Source organism: Pseudopodoces humilis, chromosome 18 (genome assembly GCF_049639895.1).
Source record: "Pseudopodoces humilis isolate 2021_Gansu_Grassland_sample_001 chromosome 18, ASM4963989v1, whole genome shotgun sequence".
NCBI classification, from domain to species: domain Eukaryota; kingdom Metazoa; phylum Chordata; class Aves; order Passeriformes; family Paridae; genus Pseudopodoces; species Pseudopodoces humilis.
The window spans coordinates 3380155-3404296 of NC_142217.1; the positions used below are offsets into that span (position 1 = coordinate 3380155).

Below are 24142 nucleotides of genomic sequence, written 5' to 3' on the forward strand. Positions count from 1 at the left end.
GTCAGAGGGCAGGGATGGATGGGATATTGGGAAGGAATTGTTCCCTGGGAGGGTGGGCAGGCCTTGGCACAGGGTGCCCAGAGAAGCTGTGGCTGCCCCTGGATCCTTGGAAGTGTCCAAGGCCAGGCTGGACAGGGTTTGGAGCAGCCTGGGATAGTGGAAGGTGTCCCTGTCCAAGGCAGGGGAGTGGAATGAGATGGGCTTTAAGGTTTTTTTCCAACCTAAACCATTCTAGGATTTTATAAAGTGGCCTTACAGCTCTCTCTGGAGAGATAGCACACAACTGAGTGTGTGCAAGGTTTGTTTCCAAGTGATAAATATTTGTTTGTTCTGAGCTTTATCCCCTCATCCTGATATGCTTGGATGAAGACTGTCATGGATCCTCACTGTAAGAATTGGATTGAGTCCTGAAGGAATTGGGATCTTCTAGAGCATCTGTGCTAACTGTTCCCTCCTCTTTGGTGCTCAAAGGCCTATGGAGAATGCAGCACAGAGGGTGACAAGTGACACCCTCTGAGCATCCCAGTGACATGGGACCTCAGTGGCAAAGACCACTGTGTTGGGGCAAGCTTACCCTGCCACATCTCTAAGCCCAGACTTGTTCTGCTTCTGTCCTGGTCCCCACAGCAGGACTGTGGGTGGTGTTGGTCACTCCTTTTATCTGCCAGGGCTTGGCTGTGGCTGAGCTGCAGCTGGGAGCCCAGCCAGGGGAAGCAGCTGATTCTCCTTTAGAACAGAGACTTGCACATCAATAAATGTCTTGTTACAGATGCTTTCTTCAGCCTCTTGGTTCCCATTTCCTCTTTTAGCTTCCCCAGCTTTCTATCCCACTGGCTGGAGAGATGGCTGTCTCCTGTGAGAGCTAAGGAATGTTGGAACAAGGGCTGGGTGTAACTCTGTCCTTATAGGTGAGGTGATGGGCAAGCCATGTCTTTTCCTCAACCTGTCCTGACTTTCCATACTCTCTCTTTGTGGGATCCTGCTGTGGCTACCAAGGACAGGTGGGTCCTGTTTGAGTCACTTTGGAAAACACTTGCCAATTGTCAAAACCAGCTGAGAGGAGAGGAACTGCTTCCTTGGGGTAACACAGCTCAGGGCAGGGGAGTTGGTTCACTGAACTTCCAACATGAGAAAATGCTGAATAAGCTCCAGAAAATCCATGGGAAATGGTGGGTGAGGATGGGATTCTCTTTTCCCAAAGCAAATGCTGCACCATTACTCAGAAATAACCACAGCCAGGATAGGGGTGGGTCAGGGCTCCCCCAGTGACTGCTGAGGTTTGGGATTGTTCACTGGAGCTTTCCACAGTGACACAGAACCCCTGGAGCAACTGAATAGTGCTGCAGGAGAGGGAGGGCCCCTCCAAACCATGTTCCTCCCTGCCAGGGATTCCTCTGCCACCAGCTGCTGCTGCTGGAGTCAGTTCATGGGGAAGAGCAAACCAGCAAGGCAGCTTGTTCTGGCTGCAGCCAAAACCTCCCCTCCATGCTGCTGCCCAAACCATTTCTGACAAGCACCTGCAGCCTCCTGCCTTCAAGGGCCCCAAGAGGAACAACAGACAGCTTCCACTTTTATTATTACAGTTTAACACAGTCTTGGACAGAGGAGAAGCAGCAGGAACCAACATGCAAAGCAATTCAAAGACCCCAGGGGCTCCAGGAAAACCACCCACAGCTCAGCTCCTGCTCCCAGCAGTGTCTCTGGGGGCTCTTTCCCTCCAGCTGCTGCTCCAGTCGTGCCCCAGAGCAGGAGGAGGTCATGGCAGACACCAAGCCTACACACACAGAGAGGAGAGAACTGGCCTGGGATTGTGTCTTGAGGAGTCAGGTCCATTATCTGACTGGAATCCAGTACACTCCAACCAGGAGGCCACCTTAATCACCACAGAACATCCTGAGCTGGAAGGGAGCCATGGAAATTATCAGTCTAACTCCTGTCATCAAGTCAAATTTTTTAAACGTTGTCTGTGCCAACAGGGAGAAGAGAGATCCTTCAGGAAGAGGTGCTGACTTCCATAGCAAGCCAGGAGATGAAGCCCAGATATTTCACCACAAATTTCTTGTGTCAGAGCTGGCATCTCTTGGAGCCAGCAGCTCTTCTAAATGCCTGTGATGGATGTTGAGGCCAAAGATTCCCACAGCACTGGAGAAATCTTTGCCAACACGTAGAAATGGATGTCCCCAGAAGGAAGAGGTGCATCAGACTTGACTGGCCCTTGCAGACAACACAACAAACACCACCCAGCTGCTGTGCAGAGCCATTATGTCCTCCTGCACCTCTTCCTTTGGCAGGCCTCCGCATCCGAGCCGCACGAGCTGTCCGAGTCGCTCCCCGAGGACGAGGAGGAGGAAGGCTTTGACGTGCTACAGTTCATGCTCAAGACCCAGCCCAGTTTGTTGTGCAGCACCTGTTTCAGTCCTGGGGGCAGGGGCAGCACTTCCAGCGTGTCCACGTAGTCGGGCAGGAGCTGGCGCAGGCGGAAGCAGCACAGGTACTGCAGGGACGTGCAGCTGGCACAGGACCGGATCACCTTCATGCTGCTCTTGGCTGCCGTTGAGCACACCATGGGGTAAAACTTCTTGTTCTGCAGCTTTGTGGCTGCCACCCCTGCCAGGGCATAGCACCAGGGAGGACACGTTAGTTTAGATATAGATCTCCCACCTACCCCAAACCCGCTAACTGCAAAACTCCAAAATCCCAACCTATTAAACAACAAATGCAAGTGATCTCCCACTCACTTCACACCTTGGTCTTCTGCTTTCCCAGTGTTTCCTGCTGCAGCCAGACTCGAGTTCCTCCCACCCCATCCCTGGCTCTCACCTATGCACTTGCGGTTCTTGAAGAACGTGAGTGTCCCGTGCCACGTGTCCAAATGCACACCAATAATGGAGCCTTGGCCAAACCTCGAGGAGAAGTTTGTTTTGTCCCCCTTGTGATGCAGCAGTCCTGAAAATACACCCAAAAAATGGCATTCTGTGGAAAACCTGCACTCCAGGAATTCATCCCAACTCTCATGCTGCTGTTACAGCCTCGCTCAGTGCCAAAAACATCCCTGCATTTCTGACCCCTGCCCTCCCATCCCAGAGTGGCTGGTGGACAGGGAAAAGCTCCAGAGCACAGGGAGCAGCACTGAAACTCCAAAGTGGTGACGTGACAGTAGTACCCTGGTGTCCTGGCAGGGTCCCACACCAGATCTAAGTGGACCAGGAGAGATGCTCCAAGGGCTGTGAGCTGCCAGCTCTGGTGTCCCTAATGAAGGGATTCACAGGTCTGGTGGCACCTCTTGTGTCACTGCTGCCCGCCCAGCCACCCTGTGCGTGTTACCTGTGTAAGAGAGTCCCCAGCTGTCCTCGTCCTTGCCCAGCAGGCTGCAGAAGGTGTGACGGTACTTGTCCAGGTTCACATCTGATGTCCCAATCCCCACCATCTGGAAGGCAAAGCAGAGAGTAAGAACACAAGCTCAGTGTCTTTTCAAGCAACAAAACACAACCAAGATTCCACCTCCAGTTCTTCCCCCCTCTTCTTGGCTGAGCCCAAAACACCCAGAGGGGTTGGTGAAGCCAAGTTGGAGTTTTCAGGGTGGAGCTGATGGCTCCCAGCTACAATTTCCTTTCCTAAGTGAGGAGGCCCAGCTAAACTGCTGGAGGTCACTGTCCTGTTCACAGGATAACAGAATGGTTTGGATTGGAAGGGACCTCAAATCTCATCCCATTCCACCCCTGCCATGGCAGGGACACCTTCCACTATCCCAGGCTGCTCCAAGCCCCATCCAGCCTGGCCTTGGACACTTCCAGGGATCCAGGGACAGCCACAGCTTCTCTGGGCACCCTGTGCCAGGGCCTGCCCACCCTCCCAGGGAACAATTCCTTCCCAATATCCCATCCAGCCCTGCCCTCTGGCACTGGGAAGCCATTCCCTGTGTCCTGTCCCTCCATCCCTTGTCCCAAGTCCCTCTGCAGCTCTCCTGGAGCCCCTTTAGGCACTGGAAGGGGCTCTGAGGTGTCCCTGGAGCCTTCTCCTCTCCAGGTGAGCACCCCCAGCTCTCCCAGCCTGGCTCCAGAGCGGCTCCAGCCCTTGGGGCATCTCCATGCCCTCCTCTGGACTCTCTCCAGCAGCTCCACGTCCTGCTGCTGTTGGCCCCAGGGCTGGAGGCAACTCTGCAGGTGGGGTCTCACCTGAGGGGGCAGAATCCCCCCCTCCCCACTCTGGGGGCTCAGCAGACAACTGAGGGCATGGGGGGTGGTTCTGGGTGCTCATGGTCAGGCAGTGTCCAGTTCTCATCCTCCAACACTCCCTGTCCTTCTCCCAGGGCTGCTCTCACTCCAATCTCTGCCCAGCCTGGATTGGTGTTTGGGATTGCCCTGACCCAGGTGCAGCACTGGCACTTGGGCCTTGTTCAACTTTCTTCCCATGGCCCCAGCTCTCCAGCCTGTCCAGGTCTCTCTGGATGTCCCATCCCTCCCCTCCAGGGTGTCACCTCCTGACACAGCTGGGTGTCAGCTCCAGTCTGGACAAGGGTGTCCTGATCCCACTGTCCATGTCCCCAGCAGAGATGTGAAACAATACTGGTCCCAGTGCCAGCCCTTGAGCAGTGTCACTTGTCACTGGTCTCTGCTGACTCCCAACTCTTTGCATGCGACCATCCAGACAATTCCATATCCCCCAAGTGTCAAATCCATATCCCCTCTGTCAAATCCATGTCTCTCCAGGTTAGAGCCATGCAAGACAGGAACAAATGCTTTGCACAAATTCAGGTAGATGAGATCAGTTCCTCTTCCCTCCTCTACCAACACTTAAACCCCCACCACTGAAGGCCACTGAATCCCTTAGAGAAACCATGATGGATGCCATCAATCACAGCCACTTTTTCCATGTGCCTTTGCATAGTTTCCAAAAGGACCTGCTCCACGATTGCCAGGCTGAGATGAGACTGGTCAGCCTGTACTTCCCCAGATCATCCTTATTTCCCTTTCTAAAAATGGAGGTTATGTTTCCTTTTTTCCAGTCACTGGGAACTTCACCAGACTGCCACAGTTTCTCCAATATGACAGATACAGGCTAAACCACTTCATCCAGCAGTTCCCTCAGATCCCAGGGATGCATCTCATCAGCTCCCCATGAACTTGTGCACAGACAGCCTCAAACCTCATCTGCCATGGTGGAACCTCATCCTGCCAGCCCCTGTCCAAAATCCTGGGCATTTCTGTGTGCCCCACACATACCATGTCAGTGCCATACACCGGAGAGGTCATCTTGATCTCCCAGAAGTGCTGCCCATCTGCCAGCTCCTTGTTGCCGCGGATGGCGGCCGTGCCACAGCTGTACTCCATGTGGAAGTTCACCTTGCGGTTGTCACACGTCAGCAGCGTGGCTGTTGACTTGTTCAGGTCATCCCACACCCAGTCAAAATCTGTTGAGGAAGCACAGAGGGGACAAGGATGGGGCAAAGACTCTAAGGAAATGAGCTCCAAGCCAAAGCACAGGCAGATGTTTGTTTTGAACACCTGTTGGTGGGTTCATTTATATTTCTCTTATTATTTAAGAGGATAAATCTTAAGCTGTGCACATCAGAGAACTGCTTGAGGCCTGAACTACTCTGCAGTGTCCCACCAGGGATGATCAGCACTCCAAAGCTGTCAGCATTCACCAGACCAAATTTTGGCTGACACCGGGCAGAGCCTCCCTTCTCCGCACACTCCTCATGGGAACAAGGGTGGCTCTGCCATGCCACAGGCTCTCCCCCCAGCCCAAACCCACCCTGTGCTCTGAGCCAGGCACCCTGCCAGCCCTGCAGGGATCAGGAGGGCCCTAAGCACTGGCTCTGCTCACTGGGGCCTAAGCCAGATCGGAAAGCAGGTCCCAGGGGTGAGCGCTGACGCCGTACCAGCATCAGCCCTGAGCCTGGAAACACGACAGCAGGCACAGGCTGGTAATCCTCCTACATCCTTGGGATGTAAACAAAGGAATGCTGGGACAGGAACAGGACACTGCAGGGACCCCCCCATCCCGAGCGCCAGGGGAGCCCCTTACACTCATCCTCCTCGCCGCAGCGGCAGTCACGGACGCGGTGCAGGGCGTGCAGGCTGGAGCAGTAGGGAGCTTCACTCTGGTTCTCACAGTTGCAGTAGGACTCTCCAGTCACAGGGATGGCACTCGGGATGGAGGGAGACAGGGAGGAAAACTCCGGCTCTGAATCCGAGTCACTGTGCTGCTGGGGACAACAGGGAATGCTCACTGCTGGGGACAACAGGGAATGCTCACTGCTGGGGACAACAGGGAATGCTCACTGCTGGGGGGAACAGGGAATGCTCACTGCTGGGGACAACAGGGAATGCTCACTGCTGGGGGGAACAGGGAATGCTCACTGCTGGGGACAACAGGGAATGCTCACTGCTGGGGGGAACAGGGAATGCTCACTGCTGGGGGGAACAGGGAATGCTCACTGCTGGGGGGAACAGGGAATGCTCACTGCTGGGGACAACAGGGAATGCTCACTGCTGGGGGGAACAGGGAATGCTCACTGCTGGGGGGAACAGGGAATGCTCACTGCTGGGGGGAACAGGGAATGCTCACTGCTGGGGACAACAGGGAATGCTCACTGCTGGGGGGAACAGGGAATGCTCACTGCTGGGGGGAACAGGGAATGCTCACTGCTGGGGACAACAGGGAATGCTCACTGCTGGGGGGAACAGGGAATGCTCACTGCTGGGGGGAACAGGGAATGCTCACTGCTGGGCATCCCAGAGCTGGGCTGGAAGATCTCTGTGACTGGGACATCTCCAGGCTCATGTCATGGCCTGGTCTGTCACACAGGAAGGCTGTGCCCATGGAATTACCCTGCTTTGGGACATGGATAGTGCCTGCTGAGCTGCAGGGACCTCTCGGCACTCTGTGGTGCAGGGATGTTCTTTGTGCCTGCCGTGGAGCTGTCACAACAGGGTGACAGCCCAAGTCTGGAACACACACATTTTGAAGGAAATCCTGTGCTAAAGCTTTGGCTTTCACCAGGCAGGTTCCAGCCATCAGCAGAACCGAGCATTGCTCTGGAGAGGCTGTGAAGAGGCTGGGAGGCAAAGGGAGGAGGAGAAGGGAGAGGGGGCAGAACAAAGGGAGCCAGTTGAGCAGCATGGCTGCAGCTCCTCAGGCCAGTGCTGCAGACAGGCCCATAGGGAACCCAGGGCAGGATTAAAGGGCTGTTGTTTACTTTCATGAACACAAAAACCTGATTTACTGTTCCTCAATGCCAAGAGATCAAAGTGATCCTGGACTGGACACTGTAAGAGTGACAGTCCAGTGTCACTTCTGTGTTATGGTGTTGCCTAAGGGATTCTCTTATCACTGGTTGCAGAGTTACTCTAGGTTTACGTGTTGCTCTAGGTGTACCTGCTTGTTATTCACCCCCATGGCCAGGGGTATTTAATGACAAAAATCCTTTAAACTCATGTCCTTGCAGCTGTGTAAGACAGGGAACTACTTGGGCTTAAATATGTGCTTACCAAGGCCTCCCTCCTTGGCCTGCAGACCCAAGAGCTTGGATTCTGTCTTTCCCAAGTACTGCTACCTAGAGATCCTGTCATTCCTGTGACTGCAGGGACAGAAAACTGCTCATTTTCTGGGAGCACAGTGCCTGGGTTTGGACACTGTGCTCTGGCAGAGCGTCCTGACTTCAGTGTGGCTCTGAAGCTCCTGGAGCAGCTCCTTGTGTCCCCACCACTGCACAGGGAACTCAAGAATTAGGGAAATAGGGAAGGACGACAGAGACAAATTAGTCACTCCTTGCACTGTTTTACACAGCTTTCCCTGCTGTGTTCCTATCTCCAGCACACCTGGACCAGGTTCAGAAGTGAGATTCACACTGCAGAGCAGAAAATGCGAGAAAATTTCAGTCTGAAGACAGAAATTGCAATCTCCACCACCATCTCCAAGCCCCTCACAGCCCAGGAGGGAGCACAGCCAGCCAGGTTAGGGAACTGATCCACTTCAAACACTCATCTAGAGCTCTACTTCCAAAATAAATATTTTAAAATATTGTACGTACTTTACATATGACACACCCATTCTATGCTTAAAAAAGCATTTAGTTTAGTATCAATATTGACCATTACTAAATCCTTTCTGCTTTTGGCCAGTTCAGACCTGGTATCAGGGAAAGGAAAACATCCCCTGTGCTACCCAGAGCCCCCCGAGCCCAGCCTACCTGCCCGTCAGAGTCGTAGCCCCAGCCCCGTGTGCCGGCCCGGCCGTCGGCCTCGCGCCGGACCCCGCTCAGGACGAAGTGCCAGGCCCGGCTGCTCCGCGGGCGCCGCGCCATGCTGCCCCCAGACAGGTAGGCTGGGGAAAGGAACACCAGGTTACACTTCTGCCACGTCCCATGGTCACTCCCTGAGGCACCAGAACCCCCCAGGGGGACCAGCACAAGTTCAGTTGACACAAAGGAAGTTCCATCTGCATCAAGAGCCTCTGCGAACTTCAAGCTCTTTCTCCACCCAGGGTCAACTTCCCCCTGAGCCAGGTGTTCAACTGGCCTCTAGAAACACTCCCAGTATCCAGTGGTGGTGGTGGCAGCTGCCCCTCTGAGGGACTGGTTCCAGCAGCCATCTGTCACCTGGCCTGGGGACCTTCAGCACTGTCAGAATCACAGAGTCCTTTGGGTTGGAAAGACCTTCAAGCTCATCTCATTCCACTCCCTGCCACGGGCAGGGACACCTCCCACTAGATCCACACCTCCCTGGTGCCCAGTGACCCTCCAGCAGCTGTCCTGGCTCTGGCCACCTGTATTTCCCCAGCCCCTCTGCAACCATCTGTCTCCAGGGAAGGTTGTCCACCCGCAACCTCCGTCTGATGGAAGACTTTGCTCCTCTCAGTGCTTGGAGAGGAAGAGAAACCACTTTCCTGCTCACTGGAGGGAAACCAGGCTTGTGACAGACAGCTTGCCTCAAGGACAACAGGCAGAAGGGAAGCAGCTGCCTGTCTCCCAGCCCAACAGGGATGTTGGAGACAGATTTCCCAAGGCTCCTTCCCTGTGCACAGCCTGACATCCACAGCAGCTCCCAGCTCCCACACAGGACCACTGCTCTGGGTGTGACAGGGAAACCTCAGCTTCCAGTCTCATCTGCCTAAAGTTAATCTTTGCAGGATTTAAATCCCCACCAAGAGGCACCCTCAGGGCTGTAACCCTTGAACCCTCCCAGCTCAGCCCCAAGCCAGAGCCTGCCATAAAGCACCTAGCCCTGCTCCTCAGTCCCCAGTGGGACAGCAGCTCCTGGAGAAGCAGGACAGGCCCAGCCACAGGCAGCTGTGCAGCTGCCCATCAATGCTTTGAAGGGCTCTGGAAATCCCACCTGCTGAAATCACAGGGCTTGCACAGCCATGCTGGGAAAGCATCTAAAACCACAGCAGAAACCTCTTCAGTTTTTCTGAGGACCCACAGCAGCCCAATGGAGCTGCTCTGCTCCCCCAGGCCCTTGCTAAGGCTGGGGCTTAGAGTCAGCACTGATGGCAGAGTCAATGGAATCATTAAGGCTGGAAAAGATCTCTTGGATCAACAAGTCCAACCATTCCCCCAGCAGTGCCAAGGCTGCCACTGACCCATGTCCCCAAGTGCCACACCCACACAGCTTTCGAGTCCCTTCAAGGATGGGGACTTCAACACTGCCCTGGGCAGCTGTGCCAGTGTCAGTGCCAATAACCACCCTTCTCATGAAGGAATTTTCTCAATATCCAGTGTAAACCTCCCCTGGCACAACCTGAGGCTGTTGCCCCTTGTCCTGTCCCTGTTCCCTGGGATCAGAGCCCAACTCCCCCGGCTGTCCCCTCCTGTCAGGGAGTTGTGCAGAGCCAGAAGGGCCCCCTGAGCCTCCTTTTCTCCAGGCTGAGCCCCTTTCCCAGCTCCCTCAGCTGCTGCTGCTGCTCCAGCCCCTTCCCAGCTCTGTTCCCTGCCCTGGACACGCTCCAGCCCCCCGCAGTGTTCTTCTTAACCAGGACTGCCCCTAGGATTGGAGATGCCTCAGCAGTGGCAGCAGAGGGAACGGCCCCTGTCCCGCTCCTGCTGTCACAGCAGCGCTGCTACAAAAAGCCGCTCACCCTGAGGGGCCCCGGGCCCGCTGAGGCCTTTCCAAGGCGATGCTGCGGGACCCGCACAGCGCCCGCGCTGCCCCAGCGCTTCCCCCCGCACCGAGCGGCACTGGGGGGGCACAGCGGGGCGCCCGGCCCGGCCTGGCTCGGCTCCGTGGCCGCGCAGGCAGCGGCTCCACCGAGGGCGGGCACCGGAGCCCCGGCTGTCCCGGCAGCTGAGGCGGCCGGACCGGATCAGACCAGGCCAGGCCAGGCCACCGCGCTTGGGTCGCACAACGCCGGCCCGCCCGGAGACAAACCCCAACCCCCGGCTCCTACCTCCGGCCCATCCCCTGAGCCCCCGGCCCACCTGCCCTGCCCTGCCCTGCCCTGCCCTGCTCTGCCCTGCCCTGCCCTGCCCTGCCCTGCCCAGCCCGGCCCGGCCCGGCCCGGCCCCGCGGCGCTCTGACCTACTTTCCCCTCCCGGGACATAAACAATCCGCTCCCGGTACCGCCTCCAGGCACTCATTGGCTGCAGCAGCGCCGCGACCCTTCGCCGTTGGCTGAGCGCCCTGTCACTCACAGGCGGAGCGGGACGGAAGGGGCGGGATCTGGGAGAGCCATTGGTTGTCCCGTGTGCCAATCTCCATAGAGCAGCGCCATTGGGAGACCGCTCGCGAAGGGAAAGCACTAAGCCCATTGGTTGATGCGAGGGGAGCACGAGAAGTGGATTGGCTGCGAAGCTCTGGAGGTGGAGCCTCCGGTGAGATCGCGGCCCACGATTGGACACGGCATCTGTCACTCTGTGGGGGAGGGACCGTGGGCCGGCGGAAGACGGAAGCGGGCGTTGCGAGGAGGCAACATGGAGGAGACGGCCGGGGGTGAGCGTCGGGGAGACCGCGGCCCGGGGGAGCCGGGATCCCGACCTCGGGGAACCTACTCGTCTCGCGCGGGATGTACCAACCCGAATGGCCAGACCTAGCGGGGGGGTCAGGACCCGGTTCCGCGGAGATCCGAGGTGCTCGGGCCCAGCCGGTGCCGCGGCGTTCAGCCCGACTCCCGGTGAGGGGAGCTCCGGGCCGGGCTGGGCTCCCATAGGCAGCGGGCAGCGGGCACCGGGAGCTGACTCTGAGCCTTGCCAGAAGCCCGGGCCCGGCTCTTGCGGCAGACAACACCGGGTAACCGGGCCGAGCGCGGAGTGCCGCTGTGTCCGGGCGCTGTCCCGGGAACACCGCCCAGCCGGGCCCCGGAGCTCCCCTCCCCAGGCCCCTTCTCTCCCCCTCCCCGCTGTGGGGCCCGCGGTTTTACCGTCGGCGGAGGAGCGGATGAGCTCTGCCATGGTGTGTGCGGGCTCCATGCCCCGGGGCCCAGCCCGGCTCGTGTCGGGTGCCCGGGACGCGGCCCTGGGTGGGCGGCTGGAGCTCCCCGCTGCCCCCGGCGCTGTCCCGGGCCGGAGACACCGGTCCCGAGCGCTCCCTGCTCCGGGGAGCCGAGCCCAAAGCAGAGCCGGGAGCGCTGACAGCACGGCAGGGAATGGAAGAGAGGCTGGAGAGGAACGTGGGACTGGCAGGAAGCGACTGGTGTGGCACGGAGGAAGGAAACGCCAAGGGCCTGAGCTCACCATCAGCCTCCGGCCATGCCCGGGCCGAGCCTCACGAGCCCAGCACGTGTTTATTGCTCTGTTTATTGCTCTGTTTGTTGCTCTGTTTGTTGCTGTGCCGCCCAGCTGCCGCTTAGGTCATCGGGACAAGCCTCTGCTCCCCACGCGCTGTGGTTATTGCCTTTGTTCTCCTTGTCGCTTTCCTGATGACAAAAAGCCTGTGGCACATCCACCTCTTCTTTCCCACTGCCTTACACTGAGGTCAGACCTCACCGGGGCTGGAGCTCCTCCCCAGGATCTCTGATCTCTGCTCCCTGTGACAGTGACAGGGCCCAGGGAGCAGCTGGAGCTGTGCTGGGGAGGTTCAGGTTGGATATCAGGGTTCTTCCCCCAGAGGTGCTGGCACTGCCCAGGCTCCCCAGGGAATGGGCACAGCCCCGAGGCTGCCAGAGCTCCAGGAGTGTTTGGATGATGCTCTTAGGGATGCCCAGGCTGGGATTGTTGGGGTGTCTGGGCAGGGCTGGAGCTGGACTGGATGATCCCTGCAGGTCCCTTCTGGCTCAGGATATTCTGTGACTCTGTGATACACTTGCAGAGAGAACCAACCTGGCCGGGGTGCGGCACATCCTGCTCGTGCTGTCCGGGAAGGGCGGCGTTGGGAAGAGCACCCTCTCCACCGAGCTGGCCCTGGCACTGCGGAGCGCTGGCAAGAGGGTGAGTGAGGGTTTGGGTGCTGAGCTCTGGCTTTTCCCTCCCAGCCTTCAGCTGGGCTGGATTTTGCCCATCCTTTCCATGTGGGTGTCCTTGGTGGGCAGCATGTGGAATCTCTGTGAAAATGCAGTTCAGGTAGCTGGATCAGGTACTGCACTTCATTTCTCCTTTATCTATTTTATTAAATCACCCAATATTTATTGTTGAAATTCGCACTGGGACATGACCTTGCTGCTTTGTGCTATCACTCTCACTCTGTGGAGTGAAGTGGGTGACCTCAAGGACTCTTAAAACTGGGATAAGAAGGAAATGTATGGACAGGAGAGAGACTGAATTCCCTGAGGATCTTTTTAAAGGCTCTGTGCAGCCAGTGCCACTTGGGTTCTGGCATAAAGCACTTGGAAACACCCAGGAGATGCTCCTTGGGGAGAAGGAGCTCAGGAGAGATATGAAATTTAAAGCATTTGTGTTTCAAATGTGACTGCAGAGGCAATTGTGGAAGTGCTGTGAACAGCCCAAATTTGGGTGGCTGGGGGTTCCTGAGCCCACCCTGCTGGGCCTGTCTGAAGGGCTGTGCCTGTCCCCAGGTGGGGATCCTGGACGTGGACCTGTGTGGCCCCAGCATCCCCCGCATGCTGAGGGTGCAGGACAGTGCTGTGCACCAGTGTGACAGCGGCTGGGTCCCCGTCTTCGTGGGCCAGGACAAGGCCATCGCCCTCATGTCCATCGGCTTCCTGCTGGAGAGGCCGGACGATGCCGTGGTGTGGAGGGGACCCAAGAAAAACGGTAACACCAGGGTTAACACTCCTGGAGAGGTCATTCCTTGGGGGAACGAAGCTCCTGTTCCACAAGGATGGGTTGAAGTCACTCAGATGGGGAGAGTGCAGCACATGTTGTGCTGACAGCCCCGTCCCCTCTCCCTGGGGCTTTGGGTGCTTTGGGTGCTCTTATCTGCCCCTTTTATTTCCATAGCTTTGATCAAGCAGTTTGTCACCGATGTGGCCTGGGGGGAGCTGGACTTCCTCATCGTGGACACGCCACCAGGCACGTCTGATGAGCACATCTCCACCGTGGAGGCCTTGAGGCCCTACCAGCTGCTCGGAGCAATCCTGGTCACAACACCTCAGGTAGGACACGGGGCTGGAATTCCTGGCGGGGAGCAGGTTTGGAGCGGGGAAAATGCAGCCCAGGTTTGCACAGGGCTGTCTGTGGATGCTTGTTGTACACATCTGCTCTGGAGCCACAGTCAGTGTGGCCAGAGGGATCCCCAATTCCTGCTGTTCCCCCCCAGGCTGTGTCCGTGGGGGATGTGAGGCGGGAGCTGACGTTCTGTAGGAAGGCAGGATTGCGGATCCTCGGCATCGTGGAGAACATGAGCGGCTTCGTGTGCCCCCACTGCTCTGTGAGCTCTCCTGACCTTGTCCAGCCGTGGGGCTGCTGTGGGCTCTTCCTTGTGCTAGTGGGGTGCTGAGCCTTGGGTGGAGAATTGGGAAATGCCACGAGGGTGATGCTGTGGGCTGGGGAGAGGAGACGCTGCCGGCTTTGGGCTCTGCTCTGCCGAGGAGCGCTGGGAGAGGGCGGGGGCACGGGGAACGCCTGGGGCTGGAGGCTGGAGGGGAGCTGGCTCTGCTCAGGGCCTGGCAGCTTCTGCCCTGTCACACAGGGCTCTGGCCTTCCTGACTCACTGCTCTTCCTCCTTCAGGAATGCACAAACATCTTCTCCAAAGGGGGAGGCGAGGAGCTGGCCAAGCACGCCGGGGTGCCCTTCCTGGGTGAGTGGCCTGTGGAGCAGGGCTCTGCTCAGGGCTGACCTCGTGGTGCTCTGGGAGGGCTGAGCACAGAGAGAACATCCCAGGGGCAGGTGGGCTGTGAGCCCCAGGCACCTGGGCAAATATGAGGTTTGTGCTTTGCTTCTCTGCCATCTAAACTCCTCACTGTGGGCCCCTGGCCCTGCTGGGGCAGAGATGGTGATGCCAGCAGCTTGTTCTGACTGCTGATATCATGGTGACAATGTAAACAGGCCTGGAGCTCCATAAAAGCCATGCTGGAATGTCTGGAGCCTTCCTGAGAAATGGGGGCTGAGGGCTGAACGCTGTCCCTGGACAGGGCTGGGGTAAGGTGGGGGAGCCCCTCACATGAAGCACCAGGGTGGGGTGGGGTCTTGGACCCAGAGGAGGTGGTTGCAGATGAGAATTATCTCCTGGAGAGCTCAGGGAGGGCAATGGTGGCTCTTCCCTGCCACTTTTCCTGGAGTTGACTGTGGCAGTGTGTTTTTTATCCCTGGATGCAGACCTTGGCCATACAGGGAGCGAGCTCTCACTCTCCCCTCCCCTGTTCCACAGGCTGCGTCCCCCTGGACCCCCAGCTCAGCCAGAGCTTGGAAGAAGGCAGAGACTTCATCCAGGAGTTTCCCAAGAGCTCTGCCTTCCCTGCCTTGACTCATATTGCCCAGCAGATAGTGGATACTTCGCAGAGGAGCTCCTGAGGAGGGTGTGGAGCTGGACTAGTGCCAGACTGGCAGCCCCAGCAGCGGGAAGGGGATGCAGGAGCTGTTTAACTCAAACTGTCTGACTGGGTTGTGGGTGAGGGAGAGGGAGCACAGATTCCTGCTGCTGCAGGAGGTTCCAGAGGGAAGCAGCTGCATCCCCTCAGACTCAAAGAGACTCTGGTGCTGCAGTGTCGAGTGCTGTTCTTCCTTCAGCGTTCCCACACGGCTCTGATCACCTGGATCAAGGCTCCATGTGCTGCTGCCTTCTGCTGCTGCCTCTGCCTGATGGATCACACAGGACTTGTTTCAGTGGCTGGGTGCTCCCATGTGGAGCCAGGCCAGGCCCCTGTGCTGGCAATTCTCGGCTCCCTGGCTCCTGCTGGGCTGGTGAGGGCACAGCTCAGGCTGGGCGTGAGGAAATGCCTTTGGGAGCTGCATCCCATCGTGCTGGAAACGAGGCCTTGGGCCTGCCAGCCTTGTGTGAACTCAGGAATATTTTTCAAGGTTCCAGGCAGTAAACACTTTTCTTAAAATGGCAGTCTGTGACTTTGGTTTCTCCATGGCTTCAGGCCTTGCTGTATCTCTGAGTCTTAGCCCTTCATGTACATCAAGGTGCTTCCTGCTTTTCCCTGGTTTCCTTGCTGGAATTCAGCTAAATCTCTCCTATAACAGCTTCAGGATCCAGTCTGTACCTTGACTTGCTGTGAGCAGGCCCTGGCAGCCCTTCACGATGCTTTGCCACAGCTGTTCTCCAGCCCCAGCCTGGGGCTCCTCTGTGTCCCCAGGCAGGTCCTTCCCAGTGTCCTGATCCCTGCACCTCTTCCCACGGGGCCTGCCCTCCTCTTCAGGCTGCAGTTAAGCTGGGGAAGCAGTGAGGGTGGTGGCTTTGCATCTCATCTCCCTCCCTCCCACACTGAGCCCCTCCCGCCTGCCTCTCTCCTTTGGGGCTCACCCTCACAGTGAGGTTTTGGGATGGAATTCCTGGATTTCCACTAGAGAGACTGGGTTACAGCAGGCAGGCACTGCCTGGAGGAGAGCAGGAGCAGCATCCAGCCCTGCTCCCGCTGCACGAGGACCAACACCTGAGCAGATTTCCCCTCATGCAATTTTCCAGCAAAGTTTTGCCTGACCTTTGGACACTTATCTGGGATTTGGAGAGCTGGGCACTAGTGCTGGAATCTGTCAGGGCTGTGCATAGCTGGGCATTTCTTTCTGGCTCCCTGGGAACGTGTCACCCACCCAGGGCTTGCAGGATATGCTGGGAGCCCCCCAGGAGCCTGAATGCCTCACCCTGAGGGGCTCTGGGGAGAAATCCAGGCCACGGGCAGCACGAGCTTTGGAAAAAACATAACTTACAAGGTGGGTTGCAATAGCTCCAAAGGTTTATTTGTCTGCTGCCATTTATCAGGTGAGCAACGAGTGGCTTTCTGTGCCCTGCCTACACCTGCTGCTGCAAGGAATCGTTACAGCAAGTCCTCTGCCCCCTTCCCCAAGCTCGGGGGGGTTTTAGGATTTCTCCACTGCTCCACGGCAGGGAAACACTTCGTTCTGTCTCATAAAAGTCCCGGCCTGGGCAGGGCTTTCCCTTGCTGTGACTGCAGGGCTGGGGGTGCGGCATTCCCCCATCCAGAGATGCTCCTGCTGAGAGCTCTGCCCTGGGGGCTGCTATTTAAATATTAAAGGACTGAAATACTCAGTTTGAAGCCCAGGGGCGCTGGTGCCCATCCAGCATCTTCTGAGCAAGGCGGCTGCCGGAGGTGGTGGCAAATCTGTGCTGGGCTGGGGCGGCCACGGAGCCCCAGCTGCTGCTGCTGCTGCCCCGGGGGGGCCGGGCCAGGGCCGGGGAGGTGGCGAGTGAAGGTCCCTGGGAGGGCCAGCCCAGCTCAGCAGTGGGCAAAGCTCTCCTGGGCAGTGTCACGGAGGTCCAGCCCCGCCAGGCCCGGGGGGTGCCGGCAGGTGAGGTTGTTGTAGGTGTAGATGGGGACGTGGGTGTCGTCCCCCTCGGCCACCGACTGCACGAAGCGCGGCACCACGGCGGGGTGCTGCAGGGAGAAGTCCCGCAGGCCCTTCAGAGAGCAGTTGCAGTGCCAATTGTTGCCCCCCAGCCACAGCTGCTCCAGGGCGAAGGGGGGACACAGGAATGCCACCGAGAAGGTCTCCAGGGAGTTATTCCTCAGGCTGAGGTACCGCAGGTTGGCCAGGGGGGAGATGACGCTGTTGTCCAGTGTCTCCAGCTGGTTGTGGGAGAGGTCGAGCCAGAAGAGTCTCTGGAGGGGGCTGAAAGTGTCCTGGGACACCTCCAGGAGCTGGTTGGAGGAGAGGAAGAGGTACTCCAGGTTGCTCAGCCCCACGAAGAGGCGGGGCGAGAGGTGGCTCAGCCTGTTGTGCTTCAGGTCGAGCTCCAGGAGCTCGTGCAGTTCGCTGAAGCTCTGGTCCTCGATGACAGAGATGCTGTTGTGCTGCAGGAAGAGCCGCCGCAGGCTGGAGAGCCCGGAGAAGGTGCCGGCCCGGATCCTGCCCACGCAGCTGTGCTCCAGGTGGAGGCTGTGCAGCTTGCTGACCCCCTTGAACACAAAGTCAGGCAGGACCTTGATGCAGTTGGCAGACAAGTGCATCACGGCCACGTTGTGCAGCCCCAGGAAGGCCCCGGCCCTGATGTCCTGCAGCTGGTTGTTGTTGAGGCTGAGCACCTCCAGCTGGCCCAGCCCCTCGAAGGTCCTTTCCGCCAGGCTCCGGATGCGGTTGTGCCCCAGCTGCAGCTCCTCCAGGAACTGCAGGTCCTTGAACGTCCTGGGCCTCAGGCTGGCGATGGAGTTGGTGGACAAGCGCAGCACGTGCAGGCTCAGGAGGCCCAGGAAGGTGTCCTCGTACAGCGAGACCAGGCGGTTGTGGGACAGGTCCAGCCACCGCAGGGACTTCATGCCCACGAAGGCGCGGGGCGCGATGGCGTTGATCTGGTTGTGGTTCAGGTACAGCTTCTGCAGCTTCTGCAGCTTGACAAAGATGTTGATCTTGATGCCCTTGAGCGCGTTCCCGCTCAGGTCCAGCTCCTTCAGCTCGGTGAGGCTGCAGAAGAGCTGGTGCTGGAGGTAGGGCAGCTTGTTCCCAGCCAGGATCAGCTCCCTCAGGTTGGGCAGGTCATGGAACACCTTGTCAGGCAGCACCACCAGCGAGTTCCAGCCCAGGTTCAGGTACCAGAGGTTGGAGAGCCCGGCAAACAGCCCTTCCTCCACCTTGCTGAAGTGGTTGTTGTTGAGGCTGAGGGACACGAGGTTCTGGGTGTGCAGGAAGGTGTGCGGGGCCAGGTGCTTGAGGCGGTTGCGCTCCAGGTGCAGGTGGTAGAGGCTGCGCAGCCCGTGGAAGGCGTGCTGCTCCACGGAGCCCAGCTGGCTGCTCTGCAGGTCCAGGAAGTCCAGGGCTGATAAATTCCTGAAGGCGGCGGCCGGCAGCAGCGTGAAGTTGTTGCCGTCCAGCCACAGGGCTTTGGCGTTGTGGGGCACGTCCTCGGGCAGGCGGCTCAGGTTGCGGCCGCTGCAGAACACGTTCAGCTCCTCGCTGTAATCGTCCAGGCTGCAGGCGCAGGGCCCGGGGCAGCGCGGACCCTCCCCGTCCCCCGGCTCCTTCGGGGGGTCCCCCCCGGGGGGCTGGGAGGCAGCGGCCAGCAGCAGGGCCAGGGGGAGCAGGAGGGGGATGCCTGCTGGGGGGTGGAGGAAAGGGGACACTGTCAGTGCAGGGCTGTGGCCGCTTTAGGGGACACCCCCGGGACCCCTCGGCCGGGTGTCCGCGTCGCAGGGACAGCGGTGGAGGGGTCGCTCCCAGCCCGCTGCACACACGGGGAAGCTGCGGGTGTTTTCCAAGTCTGGATCCCTTGGGAAACGGTCCAAAATCACCCCCCCGCTCTTGCCACAGCTCTGACCCCTCGGCTGCAGGGACTCCCCCAAATTCATCTCTGTACTGCAATGGCAGCTTCTCCCTTTCATGGGGAAAGGCCCCCAGACCCCTCTCCCCCTTCCTCCCCAGCTGCCCCCTCTGACCCCCCAGCACTGAAGGGTCTCGGTGCCCATCCCTGCCCATCCCTGCCCTCCCCATCCGGGTTTGGGCTCTGCCCTGCAGCCCCCGCATCCCCCCCAGGCAGCTCGCGGCCCCCCAAAATGTCACATTAGCAGTGGAGGAGGAGCAGAGTAACCGGACTGGAGCCCGGGCAGAGCCCGAGCGTGGCCCCCCCAGTCCCCGCCTGTCCCCCCAGCCTGGCCGAGGGCAGTTCCAGCCTCACCTTTGCCTGCGCTCATGGCGGCGGGCAGGGCAGGGCAGGGCTCCCGCTCCGCTCTCCGGCCCCTCCGACTGCGCAGGGATGGATGGAGCAACCACCTTGACGCCTGTCCAGCCGCCCGCCCGGCCGGGCTTAACCCCAGTGCTGCTGGGGCTGAGCCTCGGGGACAGCCCGGCCGGGGCTCCTCGCTGCTCCCCCGGCGCTGCCTGCAGGGCAGCTCGGGACGAGGGCACGGAACGAGGTGTCCGGGAAGCCGATGGGCCTCCCGCAGAGGGTGGTCCTGCCACAGGTGGGGCTTGGGTGGGCTTTGGGTGTGGAGGGAGGAACGGGGCAACCTCGCAGGGTCCCACCGCTGACCCTGCCCTGCTCTGCAGGGGATCCTCACTTTCCATCAGGACGCAAAATCCACACGCTGGGGCTTGGAGCATCCGTAGGACGCAGGGATTGAAGGTCTGGGGATCAGCCTTTGTGCGAGGTGGGCTGAAACACCTGAGGGTTTATGGGGAAACGGGAAGACACTCTTCCCTGTGTGGCACTAAAAACCTCGGGGGCAGAGCCCTCATCCCCTTCCGGGCATTTTCCCATTTTCCCTCCTGTCTTGGAAGTGGGGATGGTGCTGGGAGCTCTGCACCCTGCTCTGCCCAGCGCTTCTGTGGCAAAGGGGAAACGGAGAGTAAAGCCAGGGTCCTGCTGAGGCTGTGGGAGTCCCCCGCTCCTCTGTGTCCCCGTGGGATGAGGGTGGGTGATGCTCCAGGGCTGGCAGATCACACTCTGCCCTGGCACCTCATCAAAACCAGCCCACTGAGGTCGCTGACCTCACCCTGTGTCCCAGCCCACCAGGCTCCAACACAGGAATCTTTTACCAGTTTCCAGGAAAGACAAAGAAAGAAAAAGCCCCAGCAAGAGGAGCCCTGTGGCCAGAGGCTGCCAGATAGAAAAGCCCTGGCTAAACATTCCCCTGTCCGGGTAGCCCCACTCCTCCCTGGAGGTGCCCCGGGCTGCCACCGCTCACCCCCACCCTCCCCAAACCCTCTGCCCTGGGGCTCCTCTTCCCAGCCCTGGCTCTCCCAGGCTGGGTTGGGAGGAGCAGGTGGAGCAGGGATTCTCTCCTCCACCATTCCCACAGGACCCCAGCACGCTCCCACCTTGCCCCTTCCCACGGGAGCCTGGAATTTCCCCACAGGCCACACCTCACCAGGCATTGCCATGCCCATGGGAAGAGGTGACATCCAGGAGAGAGACATTCAGGCTCCAGAATTGCCACCCAACTTTCCCACAGGCTCTGTTTTCTCTCTTCCCTTTTGGCCTCGAGTGGAATTCTCCTCCCCCTCTATTTTAATCCTGTCTTCTGGGAATTTATAGATCAGGAGGGAGAAATGAGGGATAGGGATACATGCACCCACTAATAGGCACTGAGCACATATTGACACAAGGTGTAATCAATCTGGGAGCTAAGAAGAGCTGAACCAGCACAGGTCAGCCAGCCAAAACCCACAAAACCTAATTGGGAAGTTTAAACAAGGCCTGCCTGCAGCAGGGAGCAGGTTTATCACTGCCTCCAGCAGCTCCCCCCCAGGGAAATATCGAATGAGATGCAATGGGAAAATAAGGAGGGTAAATAAGGAAATCCCTTCCCAGTGTGGTTGTGGTGCAGGGAGGAGCTGGACCCATCTCCACCTTTAGAGATTCTTGAGGCATCTCCTCCAGGCCTGTCTCCACCTCTAAACCTCCCTGGCAGCCTCTCCTCCTGTGCCAGGAGATGCTGGGACCCTGCAGGTGTTGGTTCCTGCACCCCAGGCCCCCTCTGCCCAGTGATCCACAGCTCCACAGCCACTCTGGGGACCTCGGTTTGGGTCCCCACCATGGGTGTCCCCTTCCCAGTGTGGACCCCCCCATCTGATCCCCTGACCACTTCAGCTCCAGCAGATAAACTCCCTGGCCGGGACCAAAGTCTGAGCCCCTCCCCTGGTTGCCATGGAGAAGGCTGTAATGGTATTATGAAAAGCAGCAAAATCATTAAAAAGTAGTTTTTAAACCTATTTAAACTCTAAGGAATCATTTACCTTCCCCAGCAGCTCTCCTGTGCCTGCAGGTCCCTCCCCAGGGAGCTTTCCTGGTCCCTCTGGGTGGGACATGCCAGCAGCTGTCCCTGTTGTGTCCCTGGGCTGGCTGAGCTGGGGAGGGACCGGGATCTGCTGTAGGAGCCCAGGAGATCCCTGCTCCATCCCCAGCCAGCCAGGGTGAGTGCCCAGAGGCTCCACCAGGGCCAGCAGCCACTCCATGGGCCCTGAGGGGAGCAGGGAGGTGACACGTGGGCCATTGGCACAGCTCAGGGAGTATTTTTAGCAAATCTTGCCAAATATTGTTCCTGTCTGGGGGAGAGCATCTCCCGTTGCCAGGGTAACCAGCACTCCTGCTCCTCGTTCAGGACCAAAAGCGTGCCCAAAAAAGAGGGGAGGGGTGACACCACAGGGCTTGTGCCACTCTCCTGGGGACACCAGCAGGGACCAAGGCCCAGGAGTGGAGCTTTGCCTGATGCTCTCTGTCCAGCCACATTTGGGTCATCCTGGTCCCTGCTGCTGGACATGGGCACCAGGAAGTGGTGGCAGCTGCTGGTGAAGGTCCCCATCTCTGAGTGTCACCTGCTGCCCTGCCACAAAGCAGAGGCTGCTGTGGGAGCTTGGGAAAGGTTCCTGATGCCACTTACTGCCCTGGTGGCCACATGGAACCACAGCACCAGCCTGGCCAGACTGGTTGGGCTGGGAGAGGTGAGGACGTCCCCAGGACGTGACTCAGGGTGGCCACGGCCATTGCTGGAGGCAAAGATGGGAAAATTCCCAAACACTGCAGTGTGGGGAAAAGAGGGGACCGTGGGAGCAGGGATTTGGAGGTGCCTGAAGGCAGGAGAGCAGTGGCTGTGGGAATGGAGCTGCGCTGGGGGAGTGAGCAGAGGGGAGGCCACCCGCCGAACTCATCCCATGACAGTGCCAGGGTGGGCAGGGAGATGGGAATGGTGTTTTCCATGTCCCATGTCAGCTCTCCAGTCCTGGACGTGGCCTGGATGGCGGGAGCAGCCTGTTCCTCGGGATGCCTGGGTGGAGGGACGGGCTGGGTGAGGCAGAGGGACCGCGCTGCTCCCCCCAGCTGTGGTCACAAGGCTCCAACCCCACCCCCCCTGCCCGGGCCTGCCCCATCCCAGCCCCTGGGGATGCCAGGGGGTGACAGATGGGACATGGGGTGGCAATGGGTGCTGGCAACCCACGAACCCCCCAACATCTCCTGGGCTGCATCACAAGAGGGGTGTTCATCACAAGAGATGATTCTCCCCCTCAACTCCCTCTGGAGCTCACCAACATCCATCCCTGGGATCCCAGGACAGGGCTGGGCCAGAGGGGACCCTGGAGATGGTTGGGGGCTGCAAGAACCTTTCCTGTTCTTTCTGGGGGAGCTGAGAGAGGATCTGCAGCCCCCTCCTCCACTCCCTTCTCCAGGCTGGAGAAGACCTTGTGGCAACCTGAGGGCTTGGAAAAGTGACAGAGAAAAGCTTTTTCCTAGAGCCAGGAGAAAGACTGGTGATTAAAAGGTGATTTTAAACTGGAAGAGGGTGGATTTTGGCTGGCTATAAAGAGAAAATGTGCTGGGGGGGATGGGTGGGGGCCCAGAGGATTCCCCATGGCTGGGACAGCGAGGCTCGGGAGGTGCTCCTCTGGCATCCCGGCAGGAATTTGGCAGAGCCGGGAGCGGATTCCCTTTGCTGGCGCTGGAAGCCAGATGGAGCCAGTCACTGCAGGAACTCCCTGAGGCTCCCCGGTCCCCCTGGGGCACAGGGACATGCGGGACCCCACCGAGGGCTGCCAGGTGAGAGGTGACAGCAAACAGGGGCTCGGCCCGGTGCCTGAGAGCTCCAAAGCTTCTCCTGGAGCTCCTGTGCCTTTGGGAGCGGCTCCATCTCTCCTCAAGCCGCATTCCCGGGGCTGCCGTGAAGGCGCACCCGACAAGAGCAGTGAAAACCTCAGGACGGAGCTGGGATTTGGGTCCGGTGGGGTTGTGTGCTTTAGTCCGGAATGGGGGTGGAGATTCAGTGATACCCCAAAACTTCATTCCTCAGCCCCAATCTGCTTTTTGTGGTGTTGCCGGGGACAAAATTGGCTCGGTGTTCCCACCCCGTGGGAGAAGCGGTCACTGTCATTCCCGGTGTGAGTGACAATCCTCAATCGTGTTTGTCTGCACGAGTCCATCATCATCCTCCGCCGGGCTGGGGAGCACCCGAGCGATGGCTGCGGCTGTTCCCCCCCAAATCAGGGGCTCGGGACAGCAGCCCGGGGCTGTGGGATGGAGGTGCCCGTCCTCGGGGTGTCCATGTGGGGCTGAGACCCCTCGGGACACGCCCGGGGAGCGGAGCTGCTGCTCAGCCCCCTCCGAGGCTCCCGGCGCCGTGGGCAGGGTGTGAATTCGGCTCCGAGCCGGGTGTGAAGAGACTGTGAATTCTCATCAACACTTTCATTACCTTAATAAAATTACTTCAGGTCTGTTAAGTTCTTTTGCAGAAAAACAAGCCGTAATTGCAGGGTTTGCTCGCTTCTCCTTGCAATGATCCCCCTGAAAAGCTCAGCCCCTGGGTCTGGCCTCTGTGCACCTTCACTGGGGGGCTCTGGGGTCTCCTCCAGCAGCCTGGAACAGGTGAGGAGCTCTGCTGCTCATGGAGATTCTGTCAGGATGGCCCCTCTCCCTCTCATCTGCTGAGCTCTGACAGATCCTGAAGAGTTATTCAGAGCTCTGGGCTTTTTTGAACATTATATTGTCAAAGCTTTTTTTCTGTGGGAGACAGATTCTTACCTAAACTCACCCACTCTACAGAAATAGCAGCAATAATAAGCCTGAAATGAGGAGATTAAGAGCTGGAATTCATTTTAGAATCATGGAAGACTTTGAGTTGGAAGTGACCTTTAAAGATCTCATCTGATTTTACCTCTGTTCAAACTTTTCCAGGGTTATCCACTCTGCCCTGCACTCCCTGTTA

At 58.7% G+C, this 24142-nt stretch overlaps 3 protein-coding genes across 11 annotated transcripts; 1 reads left to right on the plus strand and 2 right to left on the minus strand.

Moving 5' to 3' along the window:
* Positions 1-1557: 1557 nt before the first annotated feature.
* On the minus strand, positions 1558-10542 carry SPSB3 (splA/ryanodine receptor domain and SOCS box containing 3). 6 transcript variants are annotated; one of them, XM_088064146.1, is made up of 7 exons: positions 10528-10542; positions 8198-8331; positions 6031-6211; positions 5223-5410; positions 3325-3427; positions 2821-2946; positions 1558-2607 (listed from the first exon to the last, which is right to left on the minus strand). In XM_088064146.1, exons 2-7 carry the CDS (start codon positions 8309-8311, stop codon positions 2261-2263), a joined length of 1059 nt encoding a protein of 352 aa, XP_087920272.1. In that variant the 5' UTR covers positions 8312-8331; positions 10528-10542; the 3' UTR covers positions 1558-2260. The 6 variants fall into 6 exon arrangements, with proteins under 6 accessions (XP_087920272.1, XP_087920271.1, XP_014107924.2 ...); XM_088064145.1 differs by lacking the exon at positions 10528-10542 and adding an exon at positions 10084-10330; XM_014252449.2 differs by lacking the exon at positions 10528-10542 and adding an exon at positions 9342-10330.
* Positions 10543-10872: 330 nt separating this feature from the next.
* NUBP2 (NUBP iron-sulfur cluster assembly factor 2, cytosolic) lies at positions 10873-15390 on the plus strand. Of its 3 annotated transcripts, none has more exons than XM_088064149.1 (7): positions 10873-10934; positions 12249-12367; positions 12952-13150; positions 13337-13491; positions 13656-13766; positions 14067-14136; positions 14707-15390. In XM_088064149.1, exons 1-7 carry the CDS (start codon positions 10916-10918, stop codon positions 14847-14849), a joined length of 816 nt encoding a protein of 271 aa, XP_087920275.1. In that variant the 5' UTR covers positions 10873-10915; the 3' UTR covers positions 14850-15390. The 3 variants fall into 3 exon arrangements, with proteins under 3 accessions (XP_087920275.1, XP_014107928.2, XP_014107929.2); XM_014252453.2 differs by lacking the exon at positions 10873-10934 and adding an exon at positions 11012-11115; XM_014252454.2 differs by lacking the exon at positions 10873-10934 and adding an exon at positions 11053-11071.
* An 826-nt stretch (positions 15391-16216) lies between these two features.
* IGFALS (insulin like growth factor binding protein acid labile subunit) lies at positions 16217-19448 on the minus strand. Of its 2 annotated transcripts, none has more exons than XM_088064144.1 (2): positions 19126-19448; positions 16217-18546 (listed from the first exon to the last, which is right to left on the minus strand). In XM_088064144.1, the coding sequence occupies exons 1-2, from the start codon at positions 19139-19141 to the stop codon at positions 16736-16738; spliced, it is 1827 nt and encodes a 608-aa protein (XP_087920270.1). In that variant the 5' UTR covers positions 19142-19448; the 3' UTR covers positions 16217-16735. The 2 variants fall into 2 exon arrangements, with proteins under 2 accessions (XP_087920270.1, XP_005523193.1); XM_005523136.3 differs by having other exon boundaries at positions 16217-18549; positions 19126-19447.
* Positions 19449-24142: the final 4694 nt, after the last annotated feature.

Bases quoted from the DNA above. Each gene is read 5' to 3' on its own strand.
- NUBP2 (XM_014252453.2), top strand. From the start codon at position 11,022: ATGGCCAGACCTAGCGGGGGGGTCAGGACCCGGTTCCGCGGAGATCCG. The intron at 11,116-12,248 runs GTGAGGGGAGCT...ATACACTTGCAG, and splicing joins GGCGTTCAGCCCGACTCCCG to AGAGAACCAACCTGGCCGGG. The intron at 13,767-14,066 runs GTGAGCTCTCCT...TTCCTCCTTCAG, and splicing joins TCGTGTGCCCCCACTGCTCT to GAATGCACAAACATCTTCTC.
- SPSB3 (XM_014252449.2), bottom strand. From the start codon at position 9,384: ATGCTTTCCCAGCATGGCTGTGCAAGCCCTGTGATTTCAGCAG. The intron at 3,428-5,222 runs GTATGTGTGGGG...TTTGCCTTCCAG, and splicing joins CGGTGTATGGCACTGACATG to ATGGTGGGGATTGGGACATC. The intron at 2,608-2,820 runs GTGAGAGCCAGG...ATGCCCTGGCAG, and splicing joins CAAGAACCGCAAGTGCATAG to GGGTGGCAGCCACAAAGCTG.